This window comes from Eublepharis macularius, chromosome 6, assembly GCF_028583425.1.
Source record: "Eublepharis macularius isolate TG4126 chromosome 6, MPM_Emac_v1.0, whole genome shotgun sequence".
Taxonomy (NCBI): domain Eukaryota; kingdom Metazoa; phylum Chordata; class Lepidosauria; order Squamata; family Eublepharidae; genus Eublepharis; species Eublepharis macularius.
The window spans coordinates 100,907,195-100,921,675 of NC_072795.1; the positions used below are offsets into that span (position 1 = coordinate 100,907,195).

General features: G+C 39.5%; 1 protein-coding gene across 5 annotated transcripts in view; it reads right to left on the reverse strand.

The window, feature by feature from the left end:
• Nucleotides 1-811: 811 nt before the first annotated feature.
• The window catches only part of IDE (insulin degrading enzyme), a 105,806-nt gene continuing 92,136 nt past the window's right edge, over nt 812-14,481 (reverse strand). For all 5 annotated transcript variants that reach the window (XM_054982787.1, XM_054982789.1, XM_054982790.1 and 2 more), the window contains exons 23-25: nt 11,928-12,000; nt 11,560-11,627; nt 812-6,106 (exon numbers count right to left, since the gene is read on the reverse strand). In XM_054982787.1, the coding sequence (XP_054838762.1) occupies nt 6,011-6,106; nt 11,560-11,627; nt 11,928-12,000 (237 nt within the window). In that variant the 3' untranslated portion in view covers nt 812-6,010. The remainder of the gene's footprint in view (nt 6,107-11,559; nt 11,628-11,927; nt 12,001-14,481) is intronic.

A 14,481-nucleotide genomic window follows, 5' to 3' on the forward strand; every position in this document is an offset into this window, starting at 1 on the left:
TTAGACCACCATTGCAAGTCTCAGTGAACTCATCTGGGCCTTATTTCATAGCAAAACTATTTAAGACGACATACTGAGAAACACATTTAATTTCTTTTGGTTTGTTTTGCTACATCAACCTGCAGATTTGCATCTTCTGGGCTGGTTTGGATGAGAGAACAACAAAAAGGACTGGTGTGTTATGACGGCAGGACTGAATGATAAAACTCAGCCTTTTCTAAACAAATAGTATTGCGATAAATGGGGCTTATCAATGTATGTATTCAGGAACACATTACTAATCTATTTTAATCAAAACAGACGTGGATCAGATTTCTGGATGACCAACAAAATCAGCAAAAACTATATAAAAATGTAACAGATAAAAGAAAATCAGAGACCTTTTTATTATAAATTAAGACGAATACAGCCAAAACCCCTTTCTAACTGAACAAAATTAAGTAATATTTCAAGGACAAATGTTCTGAAAAGCTTCAATTAAAAATTATTTTGACAAATACAGCTGCTCCCAATTACTTATGGTTTGAACTAGTCACAACTGGTTTGGTACCATTTATTTATTTTTTAAAAAAAGGTTGTTTAGAAAACCCCAAGGTAAGAAGATAATTGTTATAGTACTATTAAAACCTGTAAAAAATATATATGTGTGTGTGTGTGTGTATATATATATATATATATATATATATATATATATATATATATATATTCCTAAAAGTGATACCTTGGAGGCCAGTGAAATCAGCCACTGACAAATGAATTACTACCATTACGTGACAAGTTAAAAAACAAAACCATTTAGGAAGTCCAGAGGTTATATTCAGATTGTTTATTGTCAAAAGTATGGCAAAACACTTTGCCATACTATGTCAACATGCACCCAATTCCACATCAATTGCTCAAAACAGCATTTGCAAAAATTACAGTCATCTAGGCATAATTTATGGTTTGTTACATAAATGTTTGTTAACGAGCACTAAAACTGAATTACAGTGTAGTCTAGGTAGTTGGTTATTGCTTTTCGACACTGCAGCTTTGGATCTGCTAGAGAGAATCCACTGATAATGCCTGAGTTACCAAACTGCATTGTACTCTCAAACTATAAAATGCTGGAGAACACTTAAAAAGAAACGTAATAATTGCTTTTGATGGTGTTTATTGAAGTAGGCTGGGTCTATATTTTTGTATAAGTAAATATAGACAAGGGTCCAGGGGGACATGGGTCAAGTATACGACTCAGAGAGAAGCTTTTCAGCTTCTCATTCAATAATATCTCTGAGCATCCCTCACGCCATGCTCTGCAAAGGTTGTATGCATTGGCTTGGACTGAATGGAGGATTTCTACCCACCCCCTCCTGCTGCAGTCTGAAATGCTCCCTGAAATGTTATTCCTAGGAAGCTACATTTTGCAGAGTATTTTAGGCTGCAGTGGGAGTGGAGAGGCAAGAAAACTGCTTCCAACGTTTCATTGGATCCAAGTCATCAGATGCAGAGGGATGCTGCCAAATCTGGAAATCTGCTATGTGTGGCTGATGCTTGAATACGCAGAGAGGCTCCTCTGGAATCCAGTTCAGAATTTTTGATGCTTGTTGCACATGCTGTACCAATGAACTATTACAAAACATAACATTCTATTCATAACCCTAGCATACTTTTTTTTTTTACTATTAGGACAACAAGGCATGCATTTCAGCAGCTCTGAAATCAACTAGGATTGGTTGGCTTCATGGAATTCAGGCCAGCCAGCTACACCATCTACCAGAGGTTTCACATTTGCAATATACGTATGTACTATACCGTGGAACAATGGGAAGGATTTAAATTGTGTAAGTTACAATATAAATTCAATTAAAATATTTTGTTACATCAAGAATTATCTTCTATTTTTAAATTAATTTTCTACACAAAGTCAGTGACATTTATTCACCAAAATGCACATTTCAATACAAAACTTCAGACTAGTTTTGTAGTGTGCATTCCAATTTTCTCTTTAAAAATAATACAAATAATTCTTGTAAGGAAAAAGTAAAGTTACAAACAAAAATGGACCGTTATTCAATAAAAATTTAAAACTATTACATTTTTAAGGGAGTATGTAGTAAAATAACTCTGAAAGAAATTTGGGAATAAAGAAATGCTAACAATTTGTTGACAGCAGCACGTTTTTCAATATTTTCACCTAATTCCTCCTATATTTTTCTTTATGTATTTTCCTACTGTTCAGGATAGAGGGGGAGAGGAGGAACTATGATCCCTCTATTGTGTAGTAATTTTTTAGGATACAGCCTACATTTTCTCATGCCCAAGATGCTACACTGGGTAATCAAATGTAAGAACCCCAACCCCTACCTATTTTTTTTATCTGCCCATCTGCCCGCAGAGGAAGACTCACCATCACAACTGAAGGAAAACAGGGATGACCACCGGATATAAAAGCATTTATAAGCATTATTGAAAAACGCATTCTGCCATCTCGGGGATCCCAAGTGAATCTGTGCTTGTATCACGCTAAGGACAGAGCTGCTTGTATGGCCAATCAATCCTTTTAACAATAGAAGAAAATATTTGCCAAACAAGCATTCTCTGGATATTGAATAAAAAAATTCCTGGGTGTCATCCTCTGTCTGATTGTCCTTGAGTCATGTAGGGAATTCCACCATAAAGTTCATCCTCAACACTAACCCTTTGAATCCACGCATGCTGTATAATACCGGCATTATCAAACTCTATTGAAACCCCTGGCATTAACTTCCATCTTGTGAACAAAGCTACATGTACACTTAAGAATCAAGTCATACTGCTGTGAATGAATGCAAAGTTGAACATACATAGTCACTGTGAGTGCATTGCCAAGTTCAACACATTACAGTACATGGTGCAGCCAAAGTTTATCTGATTGCTTAACATACAGCCAGATCAATTTTCACCATGTGATGAGATCAGTAGATAAGACCACCATCTTTACTGTATGGTGAAAAAACAACATGTCATTGATATATAACAGAACAAATAGAGGAACTTTTTACTGTGTGTCCAGCTTTAATACACAGTGAACTTGGGAGGCAATAACGACTGACTTTCAGAACACAAACACATTTTGGGAGGTTATGGTCTTAGTTCTTTCTGTAAACTCTCTGTTCTTCTGACATGTGATGTGTTTGTTATTCTTAAAGTGAAATACAACAATGATGAAACAAATACAAGATATAGGTTAAGAAAAGAGGTTAACTCAATGGCCCAAGGTTAATAGTTTATTTCCTAGTTTATTAATTAATGTAAACAATCTATCATTGTTATATACTTTCTCTCCAGGTAGATGCAACAATCGATTTCATCCAAAGCAGACCAGACTCTGACAATCAATGTCAGATGGCATCAGTCGTAACAAATAACATGGATGGGGGATACCCAAAGCACCAGATGGTAAACCTTAGCAATCAAGGCTCTGAATAAGGTTAGTATTTTGTGGATCAGTTTTCTCAGTTAAGAGGCACCAACATTTGTTGAGATTTTCCGATGTCTAGAATTGGGTTCTTTTACAGTGTAAACCAAAGAAGAGTTACACCCTTCTGAGTCCACTGAAGTCAAGAGTGGAACTTCACTTAAGATTTCAGTTGTAGTGTCTGAACCCTCCATTTTAAATATTCTATACTTTGAATCTGCCTAATGAACATAATAAAACAGTAAATATTTGAAAGGTATGCTCTATGTGCTTTTAGTGGCAGAAGCCCACTAAAATCAATAGGTTGAAGACTAAACAAGCTAAAACTTTGTATAATCATTCCATATTTCCTGCCTTTTTATTATACATATAAAATATGTCTGCTTTGTGCTGTTTTTCCTAGAACTCAGCAGGCGTACGTTTGTTGTATTTTATCCTGAACAGAGTAGGCCGTTGTGCTATTACAGCATATCAGATACCTGAAATGCTGAATAAAAATGATACAAAGTAAAAGATAAACTTTAAGGCAGTGTTTAAAATGCGATTTTTTAGGGAAAGGGTCACCCCCTTTCTTTCACACACGCCGGTGAGCGAGTTGTAATTATGATAGAAGTGTTGTTTGACGCGCTGTATTTGTAACTGCTCTGAAGAAGGGGATACCGGAAACGGGACCTCTTGCTGGCTGACCCGTTCAGTTACAATTTTGAAAACTGTCTTTTTGAATTTACCAGTTGATTTTGTGTTAAAAATTGACTTGGGCAACTTATAGGTGCTTTGTACATATTGAATTCTGTATGAAATTGTATGAAACTGTATGAAATTGCACAGAGGCTCTTGTAGCTCGTTGATAAGTTTGGATGTTTCTGCAAACAATAGGGGCTCACTGTGAATGTTCTACCGCCCCTTTGAGGTTTCTTATTGGATTGAAAATATACATACTGTTATAGTTGTTCAAATAGAAGTGGCTAGAACGACTTTTTGATATCAATATTGTGTGAGTAAATTTCATAATTTTGCACATAACGTGTTCAATATTCTTTCATAATTGATTAGTTAGTCGGTAACGGTTTTCTTGGTGATGTTGTAGTGTTTAAAATGCGGCAAACAATCCTGTTAAGCATACAGAATTCTGCCTTGGCCATGCCCAATTTGATGCTGAGTTGGTTAGGCTGATGTTTAGTTGCTGAATTGGTTGAGTAAACATTACTCTTCTGTGGGACTCTGCACTCACATGACTTGTCATGTAGCTGTTCTGCATGGGTAACAGCCCAGTTTAAATGAGACACTATGCGAATGCAAAGACTCCCAAGGGTGTGCTTCTGGGCCACGGAATCACATTTAAATCCGGCCTTAGTTTAACAATGTACCATCAAATAGTTTTTCTTTTCTTGCCACTGTAAAATCTAAAACTTGAGGAAGAATTCTGAAAGTCTGCATCTAGCTCTTTAAATGCTGGTAAGAGCAGGTCAAGATATGGTATCACCTGTTTAAAGCTACGTAGCTTCTAAGACTGATGTTAGCTATGTCATCCAGTCTTGGACATTCCAATGGCAAATTAGAGAGATAAAGACATATTTTCGCTGGGCACAGTAAGGATGAAATCCAATACACATTTGCTTGAGATTATGTCCCAGTGAACACAGAAAGACTTATTTCTTAGTAAATATGTGTAGGGAACTGGCTGCACCTATCAGTTTCATTTTCGTGTTGAATGTCTTTTAGTAGTCACCAATAGCCTTTTGTAGTCATACCCTAAACAGAGTCTGATGGCCTATCTAAAAACTGTACATGAAAAATGGGAAAAAATGTTTACAATTATTTCATTTATGCAGATGAAAGGAAACATTTTCAGAGCAACCCTGAGAAAATGAAAGGTTTATAAACAAACTAACACTCTTGATAAGAAAAAAATGGCTACTCAAGTGTTTCCAGCATTTTACTAGTCTGAATATAAAATGTCTTCAAATGCGTATAAAGATTAAAACCATCTCAATATATTTATCAAACTCTTCTTCCATCTCTGATATTTGTTGCTAAATTCTCTTATTTCCACTGATCCACATAAAACCTAGATGGTTGGTTTCACTGACAATCAGTTTTTAGAACGTATCATTCAATACTCTTCCTGCAAGAAAGTCAACACATGCTTTTTAATAACATTTTGTTCTTCCACATCAAATAAAACATCTCCCCAGAGGTTTAATCTTATGACCTTCCATAAGAAAAACATTTTAAGTAACGTGTTTGTTCAGAAAGCTTCTTCATATTCCATTATGCAAAACAAAACCTTTAAAAGAGACACACTATTGTAAAATATACCATACCTACAAAGACCTTTGAATATACCACTTGATTTTGATTTCCAAGAGTGGCTCTATAATAAAAGTGACACATGACTACAGCCTATTTGTCTAATTGCTGTATCCCTATCACATCATTAATGCTGAATGAACCTAGAAGGAATCAGAGCCTCATAACAGACAGGATTGTTTGTTGTTATGTTTGTTCATTTCAAAACCCACTGAAGTCACACAAGTACTGATCCGCTTCTAGTTCTTCACTCAAGAGTCTTCACAGTTTTGCAGCCATGAAATTGATATGTGGTTTCACCAGGGGAAAGAGTGGCAGGCTGCGCTTGAACTCTGTCATGTTTTGAATCACGTCTGGCTGCAAATAAGCATTTTAGAAAAAAAGAGATAAACAAATATTTACACGCTGTGGTAAAGTTACTGTTAAATCTGGTACAAACTTAAGACCTTCCTTTGAAGACTGAGGTGATAAACTGATTGAGAAGTCTGATGTCCTAGAACAGACTGATCTGCTGACCCTTGATAGAGTTTATCTTTGGCAGATATAAAGAGTTTTGGGAGTACTTTTGGACTCAGCTCTGCGAACAGAGAAGCAGGTTGGTGCTGTTGCTGAGATCACCTTCTTTCAATTATACCATGTTTATAATTTGTTACCCTACCTAGACTTTTCTGACATCTGTGGGGTTGTTCCTCAAGATTAATCAGAAGTCTCAATCACTACCAGAATACAAGAGCCCATCTTTTAAACAGGGGCAAGGCGCTTCCAACGTGTAACACCAATATTGAAATAAGTACTGTGGCTGCCTATTTGCTTCCAGATTCAATGCAAGGAGCTGGTGCTCACCTTTAAAGCCCTTTGTGACCTGGAAGCCTCATGTAGTGGCTAAGTGGCTGGGTTGCAAATTTGCACTCTGTCAGTGTGACTGACTCCCACTACATCCATGAACTCTGCTGGTGGCCTTAGGCAAGCCACTCCTCTCAGCCCCAGCTCCCCAGCTGTATTGTGGGGATAATAACAACACTGACTTTGTTCACTGTTGTGAGTGTGGCACTCACTGTTGTGAGTCCAGAAGGGTGGCATATAAGCACACTGTTACTATTACTTACTATTACTATATCTAAAAAGACCACATCTCTCTGGATTATTAACCCATGTGTTAACTGCTCTCCTCCTGCCAGCTTTTTCTTTATGGTACACTCTCACAGAATTGTTCATTCCTTCTCCAGTCCCCTAAGCCTTCCTTGTTCATTTAACTGATTCTTTGGAATGGCCCATTGGAGGAGGGTTCAGAAGGCACTTGCTTTGTCCATTTGAAGGATGGTGTGCAAGGCCATACTCTTCCAGAGGGCTTTTAAGATGAGGCTTCTTCTTGTGCATCATGATGAGTATATCAGTAAGATGGAAACAGGCCTGTCTCTGTACTGTTCATTTTTGTATTCATGGTTTTTATTGTAAGTTTTGCCATTTGGGGCAGAACAGAAATATTGTAATAAAGAAATAAACGCACACTCAGCTAAATAAAAGCTGCCCTTTCCTCCAAAGCTATGTATCAAGTAGATGGGGGCAATGATTAGAAAGCCGTTCTCTGCTAAAGGAAATTACATTAGTTTATCCACAGCAGGTGTACATGGTACTAAATCATTTCCAAACAGCACACTGAAAGCCACTATTAGATCATGAAAACACAGCTATGCTGCACCCTCAGTACTAGTTTTTAATGCCCAAGATTATTTCTAAGATATGTGAAATAAGAATGTCTTCAAATACGTGCAGATTCCCCCCCCGCCCCCCCCCCCAGCATTAGCAAACAGTTGTCAAACTCTACATATCTACAAAAGGGTAGAAGGCAGCTTTCTATCATAGCACTGAGGAAATATGAATCAAACTAAGTGTGGACGGGCTGCTTGAAAGACGGCAATGATTGGTGGGGGGAGGGAAGAATGAAGAATGAAACTCAAAATGGCGATACCAGGGACTGTACACGGGATCTTGCACATGCATAGCATATGCTCTCTATCACTGGACCACATTGCCCACCCATCCAAAATATGCACGCCTGGGACGACACATATCTAGCACCATTCAGGGGGCTGTACTCCATAGGGGAGGCAGGCTTCCTTTATGTACAGTAATTTCTTCAGCATCCGAGATAGCCCTTAAAATTTCAGTAATCTGAATATAATTTAAAAGGCCAAGTAAACACTGCCAAAACATTCTGAAAGAAAAGAGAAGGTAAAACAGGGTTGCACTTACCTATAAACTGTTGTTCATTGAGTGGTCTTCTGTGCAGGCACACACTGGGACTGCGCACACACAAGCCACCCATGGAGAGGATTTCCAGAGCTTTCTAGAATACTAGGAGCACCCTTCTTTCCTTTGGCACTTTCCCACCCAAAACATCACATGACCAGGAAGAGGCGCACTATTCCTTCAGTTCTTCAGGCCACTGCTGTAGACCCCCCAGAAACTAAAGTTCCAGAGAGTTCACAGCAGCGCAGGAAGGAGGGATATGTCCACTTGATGTACAACAGTTACAGGCAAGTGCAAAACTGTTTTCATCTTCATGGCTTCTGCGCAGTCCCACACTGGGAGAGTAGCAAGTTCACTTACTGAAGGAGATGGATGCGAAGCTCTCAAAGTAAGAGCCTACTGAGGACCACCTTCCCAACAAATGCTTAGCATCTCAGACATTCACCCAGAGGTGCTTTTAAAGAAGCAGGAAGTTCTCTAAAAGTGTCCCTGCCAAAGTACAAGCAGGAATGCAGCAAGGAAAAACAGTGCTTTGGTGGGGAGAGTTGTGCTAGGTCAAGGGCACTGAACAGTCACGCACTCAAGGGAGAGTATGATAGCTTCTACCAACCCACAAAGGAAGGGGTTGTGTGAGGATACTGCCCGGTCTCTCTTGGAGCATGAATGACTAATACAACCAACAGTGTTGTAAGATACAAGGGTTGAAAGCCAAACCTGGTAGAAAATCCCGGCAAGGACATTGGACACATTAACATTCTGAAACTCGATACGGGGGGGGGGGCAGATATGATAGAAACCCACAGTGCCCTCATTCAACAAGTGGAAGTGCTGTACACTAAAAGTGAAGCACCAGGGAAATTGCAAAAAGTTAACAAGGGGTTACACCCCTACTTTAAATGTCTTTGGAGATCTAATAAGGAAGATGAAAGTTGAGTGTTCAAGTCCCAAACATAGTCAATAGCACAAGAAAAAGAGTCCAAGTCCTGCTATAGCCTCAGTAGAGACTCTTACCCACTTAGAGTAGTCAAGCAGTAGAAATTGCCACTCAGAAAAAAACTGAAACTACTGCTATAGTGCAGGAAAAGGAGCTGACCAAAACTGTCAAAGCCATCAGTGGGAGTGAAAACATAGCAGATCCACACCAGAATAATGAAAACAGTGAAGCAGATATGATGGGGCCAAAGAAAAGACAGATAGTATTCACCTTCAATGAATCTTGTGCTGCTAGCCAAACAATGTGCACAGCAAAAATCAGACAGGAGATAAAACATAAAAACAGGTAACATTGCCAGTGGATTAGCAAGGAAATTCCACCATGACAGGGGGCCCTGGTAGCAACGGAGCAAAGACAAGCCATGGACCATTAATTACAGTGTGTCGCAAGGCCAAATAGCCCATGCCTCCAATCAGAGTATCTAGGAGGTGGCACCAGTTAGTTGAGGAAACATTACTGCAATGCATTGCAATGACACAGAGCATTTGCAGTAAAACAAAAGATAAAGAAAGGTAAGATGTCTAGTACTCTTGGTAAAAGCAGTAGTAGTATGACAAAGTCATTTTGCAGAAGACCAGTAGCCACCTGGAGGCACACCCGCATAGCAGGGGCAGCCTCTGAGATGGCACTAAATCTCAGAGTCACAGCATCATGAGGCTGCCCTGGGAAGAAATGAGCACTGAAAACATTGGACTCTATGTTGGTTTGGTGTAGTGGTTAATAGTGGCAGAACTCTAATCTGGAGAAATGGGTTTGATTCCCCACTCCTCTGCTTGAAGGGTGACCTTGGGTCAGTCACAGCTTCTAGCTCTCTCAGCCCTACCCACCTCACAGGGCGCTTGTAATGAGGATAATAACACACTTTGTAAACTGCTCTGAATGTGGCATTAAGTTGTCCTGAAGGGCAGTATATAAATCAAATATTATTGTTATTAAATTTAGGTATCCCATGAAGTGTGAAACTCAAACTGAAAATCAAATTCCGTCAAGGTGACACACATAAGAACGCAGAACTGCAATTGTGAAAATGAAAACACTGAGCAATCTTAGTAAAATGTGGATTGAGTAAGTCTGAAAAGGCTAAGGAAACCCTTTTTCAACTAGCAGGACAAAAAATGGGAAGCTTGCTCTGGGATGGGTCTGTAACCAGCAATCAACAGACCAGAGGGAAAAACAATTGCAGCCTCAAGCAGGATAACCTAGTTATCATGCATTTTATAAACATTCAAGATTTTGGAATTCTGCCACTAGCAGTCTGTACCCCCAACAGCAGAGAGACTTTGCAGAAAGGGAAGAGATAGGTGTGAATAAGATAGCCAAGCACAACTGTAAAGGTTACAATACTCAAAATAAGATGACCTGGACCTAAAACAGGCTTTTCCATCTGTCCTCCTTAACAAATAAGGAGAACTCATAAATAACACGTTTTTCAGTCTTGGAGGAATACTGAACTGAATAGTTCAATTAACGAGAGGACAGGTGACCTCCCCTGAGAGGAGAGGTAGGGAAGACCTTGGGTCCTTTGAGTCCACAAAGCAACACAGATGTGAAAAAGAATTGTAGGGGAAAAAGGGAGTGGTGGACAAAGCAACAGACCACTGAATTTTTACTTTTTCTTATATAGTAAATCATCACTAATGAATTTAAAGGATTTAAAGGATTTAACAGCAAGATGTTTCCTTCCCACAGAGTGTTTTTTATCTGGCCTGAAGAATTCAGGGTCTCTATGTGAAGTCACAGTAACAGCCACTCCTTTAAAAAAAAAATCCTAGCATGGACTAGAGCAGTCCAGCTCCAAATTAAAGGAACAGACTTCTCACATACACTACAGTTATAGGCTGTAAACACAGAGATATCTGAAGGAGTAAGCTGAACTCACAAAAGCTCATAGCAAATAAATGTTAGTTCTTAGAGATCCATTGGGTTTTTATCCTACTTTGCAAAGATGCAATCGTTACTGGAGATGCTCAATAGTCTCAGTTTATAACACTCGGGGCAATGCACTTTATGCCCAAGGATGGGGTTAAATGTGTTTCATGCTCCCTTCAAAGGGGATGGTAGAAGGATTATAATGATCTGCTGATTAGCGGCTTAAAGGAAAAATTACAGCAGGGGAATTCTTTAAATGTAGTTGTATTCTTCACTAGAATGTCTATTGAGGGTTAAACACTTTTAAAAAAGGCCTCAAGAAAGAGGTGAGGGAAAAGCAGAGAACAGCAATGGAGATCCTCTCTCTGCAGTGGCAAGAGGACTGAGGGAATAGTGATCCTCCTGATGGTCATGTGACGTTTTTGGCGGGAAAGCGCCAAAGGGAGGAGGGGCTTTCCTAGTCTTCTAGAAAGCTCTGGAAATCTCTGTGGCTGGTCTGCATGTGTGCAGTCCCAGTGTGTGCCTGCACAGAAGACACAAAGATGAAAATACAACTTGCAGATCTGTCTCTAGCTTTACACCCGTCTTTCACAGGCAATCGTGACCCAATGTAGTAATTGGGTTGGATGGTGTTACAGGCACTCTTCATTCTTTCATAAATAGCTACAAAAGGTCAAACTTTCGGTTTTTATTTTACCTGTGGCAGTGGTGGTGCTGGTGCCAGATTGACATCATTTTGGCATGGAAATTCTCCCACAACTGGGCCTATTAAATTTAAAACAAAAATATCCCATTATGAACATAAAATTCCCAAGTGACTATTCCAACCCAAGAATTCAGATGCACAATTAAAATGCCAAGTAGTTTTTTGAACTGCCTAGAAATCTATCATCTCCAAAACTTCTTACACTTTGTTTTCCAGCTCTGATGCTTCTACCCATCCACCAGAGGTCATAAAAATCCTTCCAGAACCAAGGTTTGCCAGACAAGTATCTGCAGCACAAACTCTTCTATTTTGCTTACTTGAACAATTTTTTTTTAGAAATAAATGTATTATGTACTTACAGGAATCCATTTCCCTTGCTAGTACATGTACTGACACTTTATGTCTTCTTGGGGCTTCTACAGCCAACATCCCCTACAGAAAAACAAATCAAAACCAGTTCTTCAAGCAGAGACCAATGGAACATCTTACTGCAGACTTCACAGTACGAAGAAATGTTCCATCACTGATTGATGTGAACAAGCCATATCATCCACCAAGTAGAGTGGAATATCCAGATCAGCCACTAGGAATAAATAGCCTATGCCCTATGTGTTATGCAGGCTTTGCTACTTCTGTCTAGTTTCACTAAAATCATTCCAAATCAGCTACAAATGAACTGCTTCTGTGGACTGATTCTCAAATATAGGAAAGCACCTGATCAGGCCCTCTTTTACCCTTGGTAGCGGTGGTGACCCATCAATGCTTTGATGCAGCAATGAACCCCTCACTCCTACTTCAACGCAGCTGCTATGTAGTAGACATGGCCAGGCAGAGAAATCTGCAGACCCTCCCAAAGCTCCTTATAAAGCATTAAGAGAAATGAAACTGCAAGGCAGAATGTTAGATATAGTTGGTATAGTTAGAAAGTAGACGATAAACTGAAATGACTAGAATGAAAATTCAACTTGAAATGTTAACACAAAAATGATATTTAAGACAATATTAAATGCACTGCAACAGTAAATGCATTAAAGAAAATCTAGCGAGCCGTTGGCTTGCATTTCATTACAGGCTTCATTAACTGAGTCAGCTGGGTAGGAAATAAATCAGAGTCCTCAGCCACTGTAATCAGATGGTTTAACCACAACACATTCATATCAATAATTAACCTTTGCTGGATCTATTGTAATTAGAGGTCTATCAAAACGATGCAATACACTATCATGTCCTATTAGTACTGCCCTGAAAACAACGGGATTTCCTAAGTATCTTAGAGCAAATCTATCAAAATTGCCTCCAAAGGTAACAGAAAGTTAATTGTAAGTTCCTACTACAGCTATTTTTGGACCAATTCCAGTATTGATTTTAATTTTTTTTTTTAACTTTTGATACTACAGAAAGGCAATTGTCCTTCTAACACATTTAAACAAATAGTCAACAGAAGCAATTAGCTACAGTGGATCTATAAAATGAATTCTAGGAGTATATGGTCTGGGATACAGTTAAATAGACAGATTTATGCTGATCTGGCATAAACCCAGCTATGCTGGATCACATGAAAGAATCCCAGATTGGACTGGGAAAGCTGAACTCCGTTGGGGTGGATTATTCGGCTGCAGGCAGCTGCAGCAGAGGCAAGGCAGCAAGTGGGCAGCGAACAAGTAAGCAACGAGCAAGTGATGTGAAGTGGAGGCAAGGTGTGCACTGCAGCAGGAAAGTGGTGTGAGGCTGGGAGGGAACCCCTGCTGAGCTCCAAGAGCCCTTCAAGCTGCTGTTGCCACCTTTTAAACTCTGTTAGTGGGTAATCTTTTAGTATGTAAATGTGAAAAAGACCACAGCCTGGGACCCTCAAGAGCATTTGTCAATCAGAGTAGATCATGCTGACGCTGATGGACCAATTCAATATAGGGCAGCTTTATAATTTTTCCTGACATTCCCTCTCATAGTGCTGGATTTACCTTTTTAAAAAAATCTTATTTGCTAGTGAGGCAACTGTGTTCCCTGTAGATTATGAACTTAATTTTTCAAGGAGCTTTCATTTCTGTGAGCAACGGCTGTTTCTGTCTCCAAGCAGCATAGGCCATCTGGCTGAATATGGCCTGTTGCAACATCAGTATCTGCCAAATATCATTATTAAGTGAAATGCAAGAATCACACATTGTTTGGTGTATAATTCTCAAAGGCCTACAGCAAGGCTGCCCCTGAAAGGACTCAGAACAGAAGGCCTCTGGCACGGCGTTTCTAACCAGTAGAGTTTAGCATGTGTGTGTTAATATAGAAACTGATCCTAAATACCTGATTTCAAGAATCTGAGTTCACTTCAGCAGTCAGCAAGACAATTTTAGAAAACAAGTTTCTACTGAAAGTTGTGTTTAAGCAAGTGTTTATTGCCAATTCTGACAGTTAAAGACAAAGAGAGGAGGCAATAAACTTCATCATTAAACACAGATTGTTTTTACAGATATCTAGAATGTTTTATAGTACTTAAATCTGAGAAATCAGCTGCTCAGTAAGCTCTCAGCGGACAGTTCAATTATTCTGTAGAATCATGGGGGTGGATCTCGTGCATCTGTTTCACTGCTGGTGGCCTTTGCTTGCCCTGGAGCAAGTTGCCTTCCCCTGAGGCAGGAGTCCCCAAACTCATTCAGCGTGAGGGCAACCCTGACATTTTGAGAATGGGAAGTAGACACCACAAAATGACTGCGATAGGAAGCATGGACAACTATAAAATGGCTGCCATAAGGTGCTGGGTTAATCACAAAGAGTTCAGAAGTTTCAAGCCTACGATGGAGGTAGCTGTTTCTCAATGGGTGCTGCTCCCTCTGATGCCTCCTGGGTTCTTCCTGCTCCAGTTAGCTGGAGGTAAGCCAGGACTGGTTATTTGCTTTGGGGAGATGCAAATGAGCATCTGGA